General features: G+C 33.0%; 1 protein-coding gene across 2 annotated transcripts in view; it reads left to right on the forward strand.

Annotated features, from left to right (window-relative positions):
* Positions 1–13,451, forward strand: part of LOC117329334 (zonadhesin-like) — a 45,424-nt gene that overhangs the window by 28,628 nt on the left and 3,345 nt on the right. Inside the window, exons 21-46 of one of the 2 annotated variants that reach the window (XM_033887247.1) lie at positions 108–209; positions 666–773; positions 1,191–1,292; positions 1,502–1,609; positions 2,090–2,191; positions 3,041–3,148; positions 3,639–3,740; positions 4,091–4,198; positions 5,016–5,117; positions 5,245–5,352; positions 6,129–6,230; positions 6,605–6,712; positions 7,106–7,207; positions 7,332–7,439; positions 8,664–8,765; positions 8,929–9,036; positions 9,278–9,379; positions 9,580–9,687; positions 10,050–10,151; positions 10,442–10,549; positions 10,776–10,877; positions 11,674–11,781; positions 11,964–12,065; positions 12,220–12,327; positions 12,514–12,621; positions 12,872–13,113. In XM_033887247.1, the coding sequence (XP_033743138.1) occupies positions 108–209; positions 666–773; positions 1,191–1,292; positions 1,502–1,609; positions 2,090–2,191; positions 3,041–3,148; positions 3,639–3,740; positions 4,091–4,198; positions 5,016–5,117; positions 5,245–5,352; positions 6,129–6,230; positions 6,605–6,712; positions 7,106–7,207; positions 7,332–7,439; positions 8,664–8,765; positions 8,929–9,036; positions 9,278–9,379; positions 9,580–9,687; positions 10,050–10,151; positions 10,442–10,549; positions 10,776–10,877; positions 11,674–11,781; positions 11,964–12,065; positions 12,220–12,327; positions 12,514–12,621; positions 12,872–13,113 (2,870 nt within the window). The remainder of the gene's footprint in view (positions 1–107; positions 210–665; positions 774–1,190; positions 1,293–1,501; positions 1,610–2,089; positions 2,192–3,040; positions 3,149–3,638; positions 3,741–4,090; positions 4,199–5,015; positions 5,118–5,244; positions 5,353–6,128; positions 6,231–6,604; positions 6,713–7,105; positions 7,208–7,331; positions 7,440–8,663; positions 8,766–8,928; positions 9,037–9,277; positions 9,380–9,579; positions 9,688–10,049; positions 10,152–10,441; positions 10,550–10,775; positions 10,878–11,673; positions 11,782–11,963; positions 12,066–12,219; positions 12,328–12,513; positions 12,622–12,871; positions 13,114–13,451) is intronic. The other variant, XM_033887248.1, reaches the window with a different exon arrangement.

Raw genomic sequence — 13,451 nt, forward strand, 5'->3', positions numbered from 1 at the left:
CATGATATATTTGTATAATCATTAACAGTTTACACTATTTTGTTGATATTCTTACTATGACGTTTTGATATATACCTGTAACTGTTGACTCGTTGCCATCACTTTAGATCTTTGTGGAGGGGAGAGATGTGGGGATAATGCCAAATGCCAGAACGGCAAGTGTGTGTGTTACGATGGATTTCACGGCACACCCACAATACGCTGTGAACGTGAGTTCTTCAAAATATTAAATGTCTGTAAGGTATTTGATAGTTATTAATATATATTGTATTGGATCGTGTAGTCTGAAATACAATAAACAAGAGCATATTAGTGTTAGTGACTGCAAAGCCTGTTTACAAGATATCGGACACCTTTACAGACTTACTTCACACTATATTGTCACACGTTCTTCCCCTAATAAGAATTCTATTATCATCAATCAAGGTTACAGGGCAAACGTCAAACTTGACCACTACTAAGATGGGTTGGTGTGTATGTGAACCCCCTCTCACTTGCTTTTATTTATAATTTATAAAATTGAAATTTGTTACTTTTTGTATCTCTTAGTTTTTTGTTTAGGAATAATTGTTATTGATAATTTGTTTGTTTCTAAATACCATAGATCTAGTTCCTTTTATCATTTGAACACTAAGATGGTTAGGACATAATTATGTTTCTTGTAGCTGTTCAAACCTGTGGCGGTAAGACCTGTGTGGCCAGTGCTGTCTGCATCAACTACGCATGTCAATGCCAGACAGGATTCATTGGTAATGGCTACCAGGAATGTAAGAGTAAGTATAACGTTTACTAGAGAAAGAGTAATCAGGTTAGTAATATCAGATAGGTTAAATCGTTTTAAAGTGTTATCGCTTACTGGAGTGTGAGAAGCAGTCAAGTTTCTGAAGTATACTTGCATGTATGCTAACTGGAGTTTCAGCACCGGTGTTAAGTCTGTCGGAGTATAATATTAGTTATATTGAGTTATGTAAAGTTTCTGGAGTGTATTTAAAGTAAAAGCGTCCGTGTAAAATCTGTGTAAGAGTTCTAAAATAATTAAGCTGCATTGTATACTTCTCATTAGACATATATCAGTTTGTACAAGCATGCAGCTATATATATATACGGTTATTAATATTGTAAGCCATGAAAAGAAAGCGTGGACATTGATTTTATATTAAAAAATACAATATTTGAAAATAATTTTGCAGAACTTTGTGGTGGAAGGATTTGTATACAAAATGCCGTTTGCCAAAATGAGGCATGCATGTGTACAGGAGGCTATCACGGGAATGGATACAGTAAATGTGAACGTAAGTGGTTGGCTACAAATTACAGCTTAAAATGTCATAAATGCATTACAGTTTAAATGCTCATTTGTAATTAGAAGTGATTAATTACATAATTGTTCGTTGAAACCATAAAATCATTATATCAATAAACTTTTTTTTATGGAAAAAGCATACATATGATTTAAAATGTATAATATTACAAATCATATCCAATGATTCTCATTTTGAAGCCATGGGTATTTGTGGCGGATCCCACTGCGTTCAGAACGCCCATTGTTTCGATTACAACTGTGTCTGTGACCAAGACTACCTCGGCGATGGCTACAAACAGTGTGAACGTATGTTAACAAATGTTTATTTTCGTCCGTCTGAATTCTGAAAGTATTGCTCTTCCTCGACCAGAGAGTATATATAACTTTATTATTCCATGTTGATACAATTTCATTGAGGAGTGCTTCAATACTCACTATCCGTTAGTACGTTGATAGATGGAAATATGTACGTATTTGTTTCTAGTTACGAAACAAAGCCATGGTTTCTTCGATATGCTATAAACAACAATATTTGTATGACCATGCCTGTATATATTTCATGATGTTTGCCGGTTCACTATTATTGCGGTAGAATGAGGGAAATATCCCAATTTGCCATTTCCCTCAATGGAGTGAAACAACATTTCAATTGGTAGATTTATCTTATTTTATCTTAAGGCTGAGCAACGGAATATTCTCTCTATTAAGAAAAATAAGTAATGCTTCTCATTTGTTGAGTCAGTTGGAAAAGAAGCTATATTGTTAATTGCTATCTATGTTATGCAGCTGTATGTGACTACCGGCGCTGTGCGGAATACGCGTACTGTGAGGCGAACGAGTGTGTTTGTCAGAACGGGTACCAGGGAAATCCATATATCAGATGTGAACGTAAGTATGACATTACCGGTCAACGAAAGTTATTATATGACATAATACGTACTACAAATATTATATGACATAATACGTACTACGGATATTATATAACATAAAAAGTACTACAGATATATGAAATAATACGTACAACAGATTATATGACATAAAAGGAGTACTACAGATAGTATATGATATAATAAGTACTACAGATGAAATATGACATAATACGTACTACAGATATCATATTTCGTACTAGAGATCATATTACATAATACGTACAGAATATATTACATGACGTAATACGTATTACATGTACATATATTACATGGCATAATACGTATTTTAAATATTGAATGACATATGCGTGCAGCATATATAATAGAGAATAATACGTACTACAGATATCATATGACATAATACGTACAACAGATTTAACATGATATAATCAAATATTAAATGACATAATGCGTACAACATATATAATATAACATTATACGTACTACAGACATAATATAACATAATACGTACTACAGATATAATATAACATAATACGTACTACAGACATAATATAACATAATACGTACTACAGATATAATATAACATAATACGTACTACAGATATAATATAACATAATACGTACAACAGACATAATATAACATAAATACGTACTTCATATATCATGACATAATATGTACTACCAGGTTCAACTAACATTTCAAATAGTACAGTAGAGACAATACAGAGCCTATTTAGGTTACATGGTTATCGGCAGTGAAAGTGTTAAAATAAAAAAATTATAAATCAATAGATAAAAAATCCTTTGTTGAACAAAAATGCTAATAACGATATGTTTGACCACCACAGCGGCCAGTGAATGTGATGGAAAGACATGTGCTCCGTTTGCTAAATGTACCAACTATGAGTGTAGATGTGAACGAGGCTATATCGGGGATCCCTACGATAAATGTGAACGTAAGGTTGACATGAAAATATGCTTTACATAAAGAATTATCTTTTCAAAATAAAACTAATATTAGCTCGAACAATCACGTGACATTACCTGTGAGAAAGAAAATTTCACTTCATTCCTTCATGGTATAGTGACGGATAATAGCAGATTGGATTTGTACACATATTACTGATATGAGCCATGATTTACACGCATGAAAAATGCAATGATAAGTTGTTTATAAAGATATCTTGTCTTTGTATGTTTTACGTCTGTTATCAAATGGTTCTGATATACATTGCAGTTTTGAAGGATTTAACATTAGTATGATGCAGTTTGACTATTTTTAGCTCTAACATATCTTACCCTCCATTTGTGCTGAAAAGTGTTTATATATGTACATGTATCTCGCATTCATTCTATAAATCCTCTGATCATTTGATGCTTGATTACTTAACACTTTCTTTACTAAATTCATACATTTCATAAAGAAAACCCAACTCTCTTGAACAGCTCTCTGTGGTGGACAAACGTGTGCAGAATATGCTGTATGTCAGGATGATAAATGTGTGTGCAGTTTCGGTTACCAAGGAAACGGGTTGATCCTTTGTGAACGTAAGCATATTATTTCAATGGTATGCTAGAAAGAACATATTCGAATGTTGATTTGTTCTTCTTTATCAGACTGCAGTTTATCATTTTTCCTCACCTTGAGAAAATTACTCAGCAGTTTCCTAAGCGAAGTATGTGTATTGTATAATTAACATGCATTATCGATCAATATCATATTCTTTACTTACATAATTATATCCTACATAGATACCTATTACTTTTTACAGCGCCAAAACTATGTTGAGGTTTTGTAAAAAAAAAAAAGAAGCGTTATTTGTAATTCATCATCAAGTTAATATTCTCAATCATATTATACTAATATATATCCTATAAAAATTATATGTTTTTTTCAGCGCCATATCTATGTGGACGGAAAATTTGTACAGAATTTGCAGAATGTGTCAATTACATGTGTAAATGTAAAGAAGGATTTTATGGAAATGGTAATAGTAAATGTAAAAGTAAGTAACTTCGGAATCTGATATGACTTTTTATAATAACATGAATAAAGTAAAGGCTTTATGGAAACTTCAATTGCTCACATGTTTTACTTAAAGAGTTGTGTTGTATTCTGAAATAGGGTGTTCAATATACAAATCCCTTGTTGTGCATAATGCTGGTTTCTAAACTTTGTAAAATTTATTGGGGTGTTTTGTGGATAGTATTGGTTAATGAAACGCGTTTAACGATATACAGGATGATGTTTTCTGTAATACTTTGTATACAATACAGGATTATGTGGTAGCCAATACTGTTTTCTGAAATACATTGTACAACATACAGGATTATGTGGTGGCCAATTCTGTTTTCTGTAGTACTTTTTATAACATACAGGATTATGTGGTGGCCAATACTGTTTTCTTTGTATAGTATACATGATTATGTGGTAGCCAATGCTGATTTCTGTAATACTTTGTATAACATACAGGATTATGTGGTGGTCAATACTGTTTTCTGTAATACTTTGTACAACATACAGTATTATGTGGTATCCATTCCTGTTTTCTGTTAAACTTTGTATAACATACAGGATTATGTGGTGGTCAATACTGTTTTCTGTAATACTTTGTACAACATACAGTATTATGTGGTATCCATTCCTGTTTTCTGTTAAACTTTGTACAACATACAGGATTATGTGGTATCCAATGCTGTTTTCTGTTATACTTTGTATAACATACAGGATTATGTGGTGGCCAATGCTTTTTTCTGCTATACTTTGTATACCATACAGGATTATGTTGTATCCAATGCTGTTTTCTGTAATATTTTGTATAGGATTATGTGGTGGCCGCTCATGTGTAGAGCATTCGTCATGTATAAACGGGAAGTGTGAATGTGACAACGGTTTTAGAGGCGACCCCTACATACAGTGTGAAGGTATATATATTGATACGAATATTGAGCGATTTTTTTAAAATTCATCATTCTAAAATGTATGCCAAAATTTGCTGTAATTTACATTAACGAAAAATATGTCAAATTTAAACCACGTGCCTTCTTCTAGAGTCAGGCAGCTGTGGGGGAAAGACGTGTTCAGATAATGCATCATGTAAGAACTACCACTGCCTCTGTGACACGGATTACTATGGGGATGGATACACTCAGTGTTTACGTAAGATTATTACGTACGATTGTTTAGATTCTAAATTATGTCATTTATATATCATGTAAACGTCAGATTAGAAATACATTTTACTGTAATATTCAACATCGCTAATTCTTTAACATTTCGTGGTTTAAATAATCTATATCAAACTAATTCACCTCCCTGCTGTTAAGTTCATGGTAAATATTTCGGCCAGAGTTTTTCCCCATAATAAAATTCCTTATTATACTTAATGCACTAATTAATTAATAGAATTTTCGATTACCCCCATAAGGGATAGTAACATTTTCTTTTATTGTTTGTGTGTCTTTTTAATTTGATCAGTTAATTGGTTATTGTGTTTGGTGTTTATTGTAACTTATTGTGAATATGTCACACCCTTTTGATGGTACGCCCCTTGTGACGTACATATATAGGTCATTTTGTGTTTTAGGTATCTGCAGTTGTACGTCTTATATAGCGTATAAGTTTTAAACGTCGTTTTGTGTTATTTTAAGTATCTGTAATAAATTGTATGCCATGTGTAGTGTATACGATTTTGACATTATTTTGTGTTTAGTTATCATAATGGTATACCTTGTGTAGTTATACTTTATATGACGTCGTTTGGTGTGTTAGGTTAATTCGTATACGTTTTATGAAATAATGTAGTGTTTTAGGGTATTTTTAATGATGTGCCTTGTGTAGTGTATACGTTGTTTGAAGTCATTTTGTGTTTAATATATTATTAATGGTATGCCTTGTGAAGTGAACACCTATCATGACGTCATTTTGTGTGTTAGGTATCTGTAATGGCATGCCTTGTGTTGAACATGCTGAATGTACGGAAACTGGGTGTGAGTGTACGGAAGGATATCATGGCGACGGATACATAAAATGCGAACGTAAGTTCAAGTCTACACCAAAGATATAATGCCTATTGATGATGCCCGAATATCAAAAAGTGTAAAATAATAATCATTACTCATCGTTTACTTTTGAAATCATATATGAGCTGTCGTAACTGGTTTCATGTTTATGACTATATGCTTCCTGTCCTGTACACCTTGCAGTATTAATGACAAGAGTTATCGCGGACGTAACTAAGTTAACAATTTATAATTTTTGCCCCATATTACTCATGATGCAATACAAGTCATAGATTATGTCATTTTTATGAGGTTAAGAACATACAAAAAATGTTTGATTTATTCGATGAAAACGTGCCTTACATAAATCTATTGCGAAGTAATGGAATTTTTTATTGTGCACACACCAGCCAATGGATTCTGTAATGGGGACAGATGTACTGAATATGCGGAGTGCCAGAACTTCAGGTGTAAGTGTAGACCAGGTTACCATGGCGACGGAAATACCAAGTGTACAGGTAAGCGATAGGATACCCTTGCGATAAAACTTGTAATAAATGAGCATTTATTCAATTGTGCTATTTCCATGTGGAAATATGAAATATAATGGAAACATAACCCTCATATGAGTGAACAAGGACTGAACGGTAATGTTTATTAGATACAAACTATGACCGATATAATATTTATTTATTTTTATCAAAAGGTTGCCAAAAAATTGACAATAAACATAATAAGAATTGCCTCCCTTCAGCTACCATTTAGCTTGTATTTATAAGGTCTCAAATGTGTTTGAAATTAAGGAACCTTGCAGTGATTAAAAAGATATAACGATATTTATCGGAATATTATGAACACTGATATATGTTTGTTGGATTACTCTCATGCAAGTAATAACCGGTTTATTTCAGAATTATGTAACGACCGACTTTGTTGTACTAATGCTATCTGTGTGGACAATCAGTGTCGTTGCGCGGATGGATTTCATGGAAACGGATATGTGATGTGTGAACGTACGTAGTGCCTTTTGTTTAAGGATTTTTCCTACATTATAGATGGCATACATAATATCAAATATGATGAAACTTACAGTTGATATAACAATCAATTCGGGATATTCTCTCATGTTTGATATAGCAATATCTCGCTGTGGCGGCAAAGAATGTTGTCTAAACGCGGAATGTGTGAATTTCCAATGTCAGTGTCGACAGGGATATATTGGTGACGGCTTGAAACAATGTAAAGGTAAATATCCTTTTTAACCTTATATCATATATGTTTTGATACATCAATAACTTTCTGAGATGTTATAGGTCATCTAAATGGCAAATCCAGTGATATCGGTGATATTTTACAAACCTATGAATTACTATTCTGTTGCAATTTTACAGAAGTAACTTGATCGGTTCTTAGTAAGTATTATAACTAACCATGGGACGTGTTGGTGTTCATTTGTTAAGCTATATGTGAGTTTCGACAAAACAAGCGAAAAATGTATGTTTCAGGGGACATAATTAGCCCATTCGTATCACTTACAGGGTGTTCCAAAAATGTGTCACCACTTTTTGACATTGTGATAGCAATGAAACATTTAAACTCTTTTAAAATTTCAAGCAGAATTGCCAAATCAATGCAAAATTAAAAAATGTCATGTGACGTCAATTTTACCAATAATGCAACATGTAACGTCATTTTATATTACTCTTTGGTCTTCCAGACATTTTGTATATTGTGCAAAATAACCATGCCGTTATGCCTACAGCACACAACAGGAGATTCGACTTGATATGTATAAATACTCATTATAATTTGGCCTTGAAATGCAAATGACGGTTGTGAATAATATTTGGCAGGTTTGGCATATTGGAAGGCATTTCAAACGTCAAAGATACTTTAATATACACTATTTATAATTATGAACATGAAAAGAAGAATGTTTTATGAACAATTGTTCAGCCACTGAGTCTCAGGTAAAAGATGTATATTTCTAATAAAGACCCCAAACTCCGCAGTTTAGCTATTTTCTTGAAATTACCTTCTTATTATGGTCAGATGTGTTAATAGTATGAAATGCAGAGTTTTTCTAGATTAAAATACCATCTTGCATTTCAAGGTCAAAACAAGTGTTAAATCCGGTCAAACAATGCTCTTATTTCGTGCTATAGACACATGTAAGCATAATATCATGGTTATATTTCAGGTTTGATTATTTATTTGACTTGTAATTATTCCGAGCTACATTTTATAACAAATTAGTTCCGTACAAAAAACTGAATCTGTAGCAAATTATTAATCATTTTGACAAACTACGTGTCAAGAGCAACATTTTGGTGTATTACATGACTAGGTTTGTACCTTTGTAAGCATGCATTCGCTTTTAGAATTCAGCATCGTTCCTTACCTTAAGAACAGATGCAACCATTTATGTTAATCAAAATACTTAAAATGAGCGATATGTTTTTTTTTTAGCTCTGTGTGGTCAAATTAAATGTGTGGATTTTGCGTCCTGCATCGACAATACATGTGTGTGTGACAAGGGATATCATGGCGACGGAATTACAAGATGTGAAGGTAATATATAATATATTTCAATATTGAATATTAATTGCAATCCAGATAAACAGACAGTAACTTTGATATGCTCTGATCAGATTCCTATAATCTCATAGGAATTGCCATGCCATTTATTAACCTCTGTGGAATGTACGATTAAATTTCACCTTTACATTCTCAGTGGATAGCTTCTGTGACGGTAAGACGTGTGCGACCTTTGCACATTGTGTGAACTTCAAATGTGCCTGTATGCAGGGTTACCTAGGTGACGGTTTCGATAAATGTGATGGTAAGGTAACAATTAACTTTTTTCACATCACTATATCTAGCTGTACACACATTTATATCAATGCTGACCAAAATGTTCAATATATATCCTACGTCTAAATTGTTCTTTTCATAAATCTCTGTAGATTTGGGAAGAAGGCAAACGTTTACTGCAGTTCCACCTAAAGCTTAAGTCTTTGTTGGCGAAAATACGTGTTATTTCTGAATTCAAAACATGTCTCATCTTATCGTTGGCTGCATAGAAATGTGCGGAGGGCAGCTATGTACAGAAAACGCCGCATGTCACGGTGGCAAGTGCACGTGTAATATTGGATACCATGGTGACGGATACATCCGTTGTGAAGGTGTGTTTATAAAAGTTAGTGGTTGTTTCGTACGTGATTTTGTAACTTGCCAGTAACGTTTGTACGGGTGTTCGCTTGTTGGCTTATCCGAAAAAAGTCGAATTTTCGAGATCGTTCATATTTCCATAACACAAAATAAAATAATTATTTTTTTCAATGTAAATACAAAAATATAACATTCATCGATTTAATTATTTCAGTTGATGGTATATGTGGGAACCAGAGATGTGTATCAAATACCGAATGCATCAACTTCGAGTGTGTATGTAAGGAAGGATATATTGGAAATGGCTTCGTTTTCTGCGAACGTATGTATTAATGTAGTGTTGTACTGTTAATGTTCCGCTAAAAATGCTATCAGAAAATGCTCCCTATGACTTCTTAACAATTCTGTCAATTCCAAAGGAACACTTGAAATGAACTTTTCACATGGAGTTATTTAGTGTCACAGATCTTAAACACATGACCGCGCATTAATTTTTTTTTTAGTACATACCAGTATTGAAGAATCAGAGTTGTATATATTCTAAAGGAGAGGGGTTACCTAGGGAAAGCCTGTTGTCCAATTACTATTTAATGAACTCAGTTCTGTAAAACAATTTGAAATAATATGAGTTGATATATATCTATAGTTTGCTGATGATAGATATAACGTTTTCATACATTTCAGCACTTTGCAATGGCAGAAAATGTTGTACTTTTGCATATTGTTCCCAAGGGAGCTGTGTATGTAAGGAGGGTTACCATGGAAACGGTTACCAGAAATGTGAATGTACGTTGTAAGATAATCAGTTTTGTAATCTTGTATACGTCAACAAAGCCTTAATTGTAAAGTTGTAAATGAGGCTTATCAAATTGTAAATATTGTTCGCCTAAAAGAAAATAAAAGTTATTCAGAGAATAATCCTGACACTTTTAATTGATATCTTTAATCTCGAACTTCATTGAACTAACCTTATGGTTCGTAAGATAACGTCACTTATCTATATTACGTCCTCATGCTAATTATCCCATACATACTAGGGAAATATTAATGCTGACTTTATGATGTTCACATATCAGCTGTTGAGTATTGTGGCGGGAAACAATGTGCAGCCAATGCGGAGTGTTTTAACTACGAATGTCGCTGTAGACATGGATATATAGGAGACGGGCTAACTACGTGTGAAGGTATGTATAGAGAAGAAAAAATCAAAGGGAATATCTTAAGCTGATTGTAAGTAATAAGGTAGCAATACAGCATGGGTAGTTTACTCGTAAAGTTATATAAACACATATTTTGAAATACTATTGACTATGAAATATAGAAATTTAGAAATTTAGAAATTATCTTTATATCTTCCGATCCGACTATCAATACATCTTGATAATGTTTTTTTTTTGTTTCTATTGTCAGAGCTTTGCGGTGGACGTAAATGCGTAGACCATGCAGAATGTAAACAGGATAAGTGTTTGTGCGAGGAGGGCTACCATGGAAACGGATTTTACAAATGTGAACGTACGTTTCGAAATAAAAATCAATGACTTTGTCATAAATTAAACAAAAGGACGAACAATTGAAAAGCATTTAAAATCTGATTTAATGACAGATAGAGTACATGCCAATTAATGAATATACAAATGTCTTATTAGTGACGCCAAAATCCAGAAGTAAGAAAAATAGTAAAATTAAATCGACACGAACAAATGTTACAAAATGAAAGGGGAGACGAATTATTTCAAATCGATCAGATAATTGAATATTCAAATGAGTTATTTTATAATCTCATCGAAGCATGGTTTTTACCCGTACCTTAATTTGTGAATCACTGAGTTATTTTATTTCAACACCTTGAAGAAATGCAGTGTGGCCAAAACATTAATAACATCATATCTGAGCCTATGGCACAAAAAAGGATCAAATGACCAATAATTCGTTTTCGTAAATTCTTAACCTGTTATCAGAATTGTGTCATCGATAATTGTTTTTTTAGTGACAGTGTGTGTCGAATATCCATGCACTTCCTGCTTTATTCAAAAGTCCCTTTCATTCCAATAGTTTTACTGAAACGTCTTAGATAAGACAAATCAATTAATACGACCATATGTAAGGGAAATATAACGTCCTAGATGAACATTTTGTCATACTTCAAATCGCAATCGAAATAACGCTGATTTCAAAATTTTGCAAAATATTCCATGTAAACACATGCTCACAAAAGTTATTTCAGTCATTCAATCAATTATAGTCAAAGAAACGATAACGATTTGATTTTCGTCGAAATTGATGTATATATATACTTATTGTTGTACAGCTGAAGGTGTATGTAACGGCTTACCATGTGCTACCAACGCTCATTGCACTAACTATATGTGTTTGTGTGAAAAGGGATACTTTGGAAATGGCTATAAAATATGTAATCGTAAGTATTTTGATTTTCTTTTTTAAATGATTGTTCTTGTATTACTATTTATATATGTAGGTATGCACCTAGGTTTAAATAGCATTGACTGTTTATTTATCATAAAATGTAAATTCAATATTAGGCCAATATCAAATCGAAATTATTTTTTCAAATGACCTGCATATACGTATTATTTTCAGCCTTCTGCAATGGTCGCTTATGTGTGGAAAACTCATTTTGTTCCAACGGGACTTGCATCTGCCACCAAGGTTTCCATGGCAACGGATTTTTGAAATGTGAACGTAGGTATATTATTCTGTTCATTTGCAAGATACACACTGTAATTGTGTCTGTTCGTATATGATATTTGGGATTTCGTAATTTTTTACTAGAAGCATTTGGTCTTTGATAATTATACGTCCTTTTCATACATAATGTTTCTTGCTCCAATTGTAGCTCTTGGTCTATGTGGTGGCCGGAAGTGTGCAGAGTACGGTATATGTGATAACTTCCGGTGTGGATGTAGACACGGTTACTATGGCGACGGTTACAGCTACTGTGATCGTATGTATTAAAACAATGAAGTATTCATATCACTTACAAACGTAATAACAATATTGTTTTTAGAGAAATAATTGTGACAATAGATGGTAATGAATAATACACTTTATATCAAACTGATGTATAAAATGAATTATTACAGTACGGAAGTATTATATCAGAATTATGAAATTTCTATTTATTACAAAGCTAAAGGATACTGTCGAGGAAAGAAATGTGCTGAAAATGCTATCTGTGACGAGGGACGGTGTGTCTGTAATGGCGGTTACTGTGGTGACGGCGAAGTGGAATGTAAAAGTAAAGTATCAATTTATGTTAAATACTTGTGAAACGGGTTATACACAAATACTGACTTGAGTATCCAATGACAAATATTTATAAAAGAATGTCTCGCTTATTTATTAACTTAATGACATGGTTAAGCTCTTGGATGGGATAATATACAAGTTGCTAAAACCTTATCAAAATATATTACACACACATATGTATATATCCAGCATTCGGTTACATTATGATGACGTGAGGCTCCCGTTTATCTGATTGCTAGGAAGATGTGTATGCACGGCCTCCGGTGACCCACACGTGAGAACACACGACGGACAGACCATAGATGTTGTTGGGAAATGTCGGTATATTCTTACAAAATCAAACATAACATCTGACGCATGCGCTTTCAGTGTGGAAATAAACAACAGTCATCAGGGTTTAAATTCGTCTACTTGGGTGAAATCTGTTGAAATTCACATATATGATACGAAGATAACTCTTGGTGAAGATTTCAAGTTTTACGTAAGTCAGTGACGTTATCATAATAAGTTTTATGTAGAGGGTATGGTGAAGTAGGAGACAATTATTCGTTCAACCATTTTTGGGTCGCTTACCCTTTTGGAACAAATGGTCCTATCCTCTTGCACGTTTTGAAGATTCTCCATGTAAATATATATGTTGTTCGTATCTATCCTCGATTTCCCCCAATTTTTTGTAAGCATTACGGTTTCGTTTTAAGCGTGTATTCCGTTCTTTTTTAGAACATCTTATGATATGTATTCTCTAAAAATGTTAAGAATTGTTTCTAAACATTAATGATGATATAAAGCTATGTATAGACGAACTATTTTCTATATAGA

The sequence above is a fragment of the Pecten maximus genome, chromosome 6 (assembly GCF_902652985.1).
Source record: "Pecten maximus chromosome 6, xPecMax1.1, whole genome shotgun sequence".
NCBI classification, from domain to species: Eukaryota; Metazoa; Mollusca; class Bivalvia; order Pectinida; family Pectinidae; genus Pecten; species Pecten maximus.